The sequence below is a fragment of the Buceros rhinoceros genome, unplaced genomic scaffold (genome assembly GCF_000710305.1).
Source record: "Buceros rhinoceros silvestris isolate BGI_N320 unplaced genomic scaffold, ASM71030v1 scaffold32380, whole genome shotgun sequence".
In the NCBI taxonomy this organism is placed as follows: domain Eukaryota; kingdom Metazoa; phylum Chordata; class Aves; order Bucerotiformes; family Bucerotidae; genus Buceros; species Buceros rhinoceros.
The window spans coordinates 8,924-14,415 of record NW_010389549.1 but is presented as its reverse complement, the minus strand read 5'-3'; the positions used below and the strand labels follow the sequence as shown (position 1 = coordinate 14,415).

Genomic DNA, 5,492 nt, shown 5'->3' with positions numbered 1-5,492 from the left:
AGAGAGGCTCAACAATGACCCTTTGCTGGCTGCTCCTGAAACCAGCCCAAGGCAGGGAGGGACAGCGGCCGTGGGAGAAAGATGCATCTCAGAGACAGCAGCACAGGTTACGGTAAGTGCAAGAAGTTCCCCAGCTTCAGAAGCGACAGGAGGACAACAAACAATAAAACAACAAGAACAACAACAACAAAAAAGAGTTCAACTAACTTGTCCCGGCAGCTGCGTGGGCACTTCCTGAGGAACACAGCCTGGCAGGGCGGAAGAAACGGCCACATGCTCCTCAAAGCTGTTGATGCGAGGTTTTTTGGTGGGCTCTGGGCTTGCTAGAGGGGTAACGCTATTACGTCTCATGAGCGGGTTAGGTCCCTTCTTTGCTTCCTAAATTAAAGTGAGACAAAGGAAAAAAAGTAAACAAAAAAATAAAATAGAGAAGGCGACAGTTATAAAGGAAAAAAAAAGAAGCAGGTTGTTCTGGTTTCTTTTCTTAAAGCAGCCTCTGCTCTCCCCCACAATCGCTGTCAACGTGCAAAGGATGCATTGAAAGGCTCTGGACACCAAAAAAAAAAACCCTGATGCAAAATGGTCAAGAATGCAGCATGATTTCCCAAGAAGGGGAGGGAAAAAAAAAAAAAAAAAAAACATTAAAGTCCCTGCACTCAGAAACAAGACAGACTCTCCTCAAAGGTGCAAGAATGCAGCAGTATTTCCCAAAGAGGGGAGGGAAAAAAAAAAAAAAAAAAAACATTAAAGTCCCTGCACTCAGAAACAAGACAGACTCTCCTCACCTGAGCATTTGCTCACAAAAAACCACATATCGATTGCTAAAAAGCCATAACAGTGACCAAAAGCCATGGCTTTGCATGACAGAGAAATGCCCATTGATCTCCTCCTCGAAGCTGGTCCCTCCGACCCAGGGAGAGGTATGAAAGCAAGAAGAGGGAAGACGAGCCAGCCCGGACTGATAAGATTTGGGAAGCGGGAGCAGAGCAGCCAGCAAGGGTCAGCACCGCGTCAAGCTCCGAGTCAAGCGAGGTGGGATGGAGAGGCAGCACCCATCACAGCCACGGAGGGACCCAACCACATTGCGTGGGTCTCACTCCGTCCTACCCGCAGCTCGCAGACCTCCTGCCATCCCCAGCGAGGGTGGTGGAGGCCACTGATGGCCTCCACAGTGGGGGGAAGGGCAGGACTGGCTTCCTCCGCTATGGCCGTGGGGAGGGAGAGGTGGCTCAAATGACACCTTCAGGAAGCGAAGGAAAGGAGATGTTGGCCAGAACGGAGCAGCTCCAACTGCCCAACGTTCAGTCGGCCTCCATCAGCACTAAGTGCAAGGTGGAAAGAGCCCAGTGGCTGGGACATGGGTACTCCCAGGGTCCCTGAAGTCCCACTTGGGTGGCTGCCCAGCCCTGATGCTGAGCTGGCATCCCCCTGCTTTGGCCTCTGAGCTCCCCATGGAGCACACGGCAGATGGACCTGCCCTTCCCAGATTTTTCCTCCACACGAGGGGTCGCCGCAGCACCCCTCCTCCTACACCCTACAGAGCAGCACTCTGGTAGCCCCACGGAGACGTGGGCATGCCAGGAAAAAACGCACAAAGGCAGGAGATGCTTGGCAAGACATTGAGCCCAGGCTTTGCCAACCAGCTCGGAAACCTGGGAGAAGTCATCTTCTCCATCCGTGGCTCCAATCCCCACTCAGGCAAGGGGATGACTGCACAGGCAAAAGTCAAAGACCAGGGAGCAGCCTTCCCTGGGGCAGCTGTAGTCTGGGCAAACACACGGGGAAGTAGGTACATGCAACAGTCCTTTTCCCTTTGAAAACCCTCAATCAGCCACATCTTTGCAGAGCAAGAACCCATCTGATGCTCCAGTTCTCCAGCAGCACTTCCGAGCATTCAGCTGAGCAATCTCCCCATGCCCACCCCGGGTGTCCTCGCTGCTGGCTGACCCCAGGGGAAAGGAGGGGGATACCAAGGGATGGCTCTGAGGAAAAGCAACACTCACCTCTGGCCGTTCCCTGTGGGTGTTCACAGCTTCAATGTTCAGCGAGATGGACTCCACCCGGCAGCCTGCAGAAGGGAGCACAAGGAGACAGAGAGACCATCAGCAAACCCGACAGGCACAGGACACTACAAAGTGCTCCACCCCAGGCCCCTGCTCTCCTCCCAGAGGCAGCTTGGATTCAGGAGGAGGTACCAGTCAAACCCTTGGGCATGTTTAGTAGAAAGACCCCGCTTACCATAGGCAACCGGGGTCAGCTTCAACACTGTGTGAAGGGGACATTTCAGGTAGGGCATTTCATCTGCAGAGAAAGCAAAGCGGGAGGGTTATCCCATGCTCTCTCCAAAAGCAGGCTCGGACAACGTCTTCAACAGCTAAGGTCAGCCCGCACCAAAGACATGTATGCTCCAGGCCTGAACTCATCTCATCTCCTCAGAGCTTTGTCTATCATCCCTCCTCCAGCAGGATCAATCCTCTTCCCAGGGACAGCGAGCTCACCTGCACTCTTGTCGAGGAAGTATGCCAGGAGACAGCGCATGACAGCCTGGTGACAGATGACAAGGACGTTCTCTTGCCTCTCCAGCTCCATGATGACCGGCTCTAGGCGCTGCACCAGATCTTGGTAGGACTGAAACAGTAGAAGGGAGGGGAGATATGGCATAGAATCGAAGAAACAAGGACCTCACAAGAAACAACGCTCAATGCTTATGTCCATCTATTGATTTCATGCCTCTAATTAAATTAAACCAATATAATTATGGCTAAAAACAAGTAAAGTTCAACAAATCCTCATCTTCCAGCTAGTCTAGAAAAGATAGCAGAGGAGAAAGAAGCCGTTCACATCGCAGTTACAGCCCTGGGGAGCTTATTAAGGTAAGTAACTACTGCACAGGGACGTTGAGCATAGGGTCTATCATCTTGAAATTTGATTTTCTACAGGATTTCCAAGCTCTGAAAAGTCTGAAGCAACATGAGCATTTCCAAGCTTTTGAAGGACTTCATAAAGAACCATGACAGGCAGCCTGACACCCAGAGTCCATGTCAGACATCCCCAGACATTCTCCTGGTAGACACACTGTCATAAGGATGTCTTCAAAGATTCTTCCCAAATGTCTGTGGACGTGCCTTTTAATTTGGGGATAAAAAGCCCAATTTGCAACCTAAGAACTGACCTAGAACTGATATCAGTTCCCACCTCAGTGTGTCATACCGCAAAAGCGGGTCATGTTCCCCATGCCGGGAACAGAGATAAACGTCAACCCAAGAAGAAGATACTTCTTTGGAAATGAAAAGGAAATTGGGGCAGCACAACACTTCAAGTGGATGTAATAAGAGACTGGACTAGAAACCTCCAGAGCTCCCCTTCTACTAGTTTGCTATCAAGTCAGTGGGACTGTTATTAAGTGATACATTTCTTGAGCAGAACCGCGAATCGTGGTACATTTCTTCAAGTACCACATTTCACAAGAGCTCAATGCAGGAGGTAAATGGGAGCCCTAATCCTGCTTGATTCTAGTTTCTTGGACCACTTCTTTCTTCTCTGCTCCGAGTGTAGAGAACAGCATTAAGACAACAAGGCCAAGTTTAAACTGAGTCATATCTCTGAAGGTCTCCTTGCAGACCTACCTCCCCAGAAGGATAGCGGTAGTAATATTTATCCTGATCACGTAAAGCAAATTCCTCTGGATGCTGCTCTCTGATTTCTTCATATGTCATTTCTTCACACACACCCTGCCAGAACAGGACATCCAGGAGTTTACTGCCCATGGTTAAAAAGCATCAGCACGCCCAACATGCAAAGCCTTCCCCAAAGCAATTGTCTACAACCCTCTGAGTGGTCAGCCACAGAGCAGTTCCAAGCCAAAATCATTTTAATCTGCTCATTCAAGCCTACATCTTGAAGTATCTCCATGAGGAGAGCCAAGATCAGAAGTCAAGTTGTTGAGTACTGCAGCTGAAGTACCACCCTTTCCCACAGAAGGAAAATCTCCCCACAGAAAGCGGGATTTAGGTGGACGTGAAAAGGCCGGTACTATCACCCTCTCTGCCAAGCACCAACCAGCATGATCCAGCTGTTCCTACTGCAGTGGAAGATACTTACAGCATCGATTTCATTGAGCGCCTTCCACTGCTCGTAAGGCAGCTGGAGAGCTTCTGCTGTTTGGATTGTGCTCTTTAGCTGGCTGGTCCAGACTTTGAGATCCTTCATGTTCTGCTCCTCAACAAACTTGCTCAGCGCCAGTGCAAACTGCAGGACATTAAAAATCAGGTTGATTCCTGATCCACAGCTTCTCGACAAGACTTCTTCCCTAATTCCCAATAACAATTGCCTTCTCCAGGACCTCTTTTGCCTTCCATAGGAAGACATTAGCCTTCTGCTCTGAGGTGAAGAGTAGCTTTCACGTGCATTGATCCCCAAAAGCTATGAGGGGTATGAGAACAAAGACAACAGCAGCAGGACAACAGCAGAGGAGAAGTGGCAACTTAATGTCATAAAGGAACAACATCAGCACCCAAGAAACCCGCCTCTCCCACGATGCTGTGGAAGATCCCTGGCCATCCTTAACCACAGCTCTGCTTATTTGTCAGAGAGATAAATGCATGTGTCCTGTAGTCTCTGATAATACTCACACCTCAAACAACTCCATCTGGACTTCAAAAAGCCAAAATAGCCGTTAACCCTTCCTGAAGTGCGCCTGACTGTGTCTGGGAGGAATCGGGCAGTCAGCAACCCGAGAGCACCCTCAGAGCTGGTTATCCCTACCAAAGGGTGACAGATCTTCTGTGTCCCACCCTGCCTGTGCAAGGTCTGAACCAATTCCATGAAGATACTCACACCCTTCTCTCCTAGAGATTCCTGCAGAGGCAACCTCTGTTGACCCCTAACTACATGCAAGCCCACCTCCAACGTCAATGGCTGCAAAGTCTTGTTTTGAGGCCATGCCTGAACCCAAATTTAACCAGACCTACTGATGGATCCTCTGAGCTCCCCAGCTGTCATTAAATATAAAATTAACCCATGCATGGCATCTGCTGCAGCCAAATCACTCCTACGAGCCGTAGTGGACTATTCCCTTCTCCCTCACCTTTTTGCCCCTATTGGAGAGGCCTGAATCACCTCCGATCTTCCCCTTGAGATTGAACTCACTCTCGCCGTGCCGACAGAGATAAATGGTACGGGGCTGGACGTGGATGTTCATCAGGTAGTAAACGATCCTGCTCTGGATGTGATCCTGAACCCTATTGACCAGGAAGCGCCGGCCAACATCGATGACTTTGATGAGAGAAAGCTCCCTACGAAAAGCACAGCAAGGATGAGGGCATTGCCAGTGGGGAAAGAAGCAGAAAGAAACACCATCTGTGAAAAAACAGCCTCGTGAGGTATCTCAGTCAACATAATCACCCAGCTAAAAGGATTTCCTGAGAGCTATTTTCAACAGGAAGCCAACAGGTAGCGGCAATTCATGGAGAGCTAAGTAACGCCAGTATAAT

General features: G+C 49.8%; 1 protein-coding gene across 1 annotated transcript in view; it reads right to left on the bottom strand.

The window, feature by feature from the left end:
- The window catches only part of PFKFB3 (6-phosphofructo-2-kinase/fructose-2,6-biphosphatase 3), an 11,280-nt gene that overhangs the window by 1,089 nt on the left and 4,699 nt on the right, over window positions 1-5,492 (bottom strand). The window contains exons 7-13 of the mRNA XM_010134689.1: window positions 5,087-5,294; window positions 4,102-4,248; window positions 3,627-3,731; window positions 2,499-2,628; window positions 2,239-2,301; window positions 2,004-2,068; window positions 208-378 (exon numbers count right to left, since the gene is read on the bottom strand). Coding sequence (XP_010132991.1) covers window positions 208-378; window positions 2,004-2,068; window positions 2,239-2,301; window positions 2,499-2,628; window positions 3,627-3,731; window positions 4,102-4,248; window positions 5,087-5,294 — 889 coding nt within the window. The remainder of the gene's footprint in view (window positions 1-207; window positions 379-2,003; window positions 2,069-2,238; window positions 2,302-2,498; window positions 2,629-3,626; window positions 3,732-4,101; window positions 4,249-5,086; window positions 5,295-5,492) is intronic.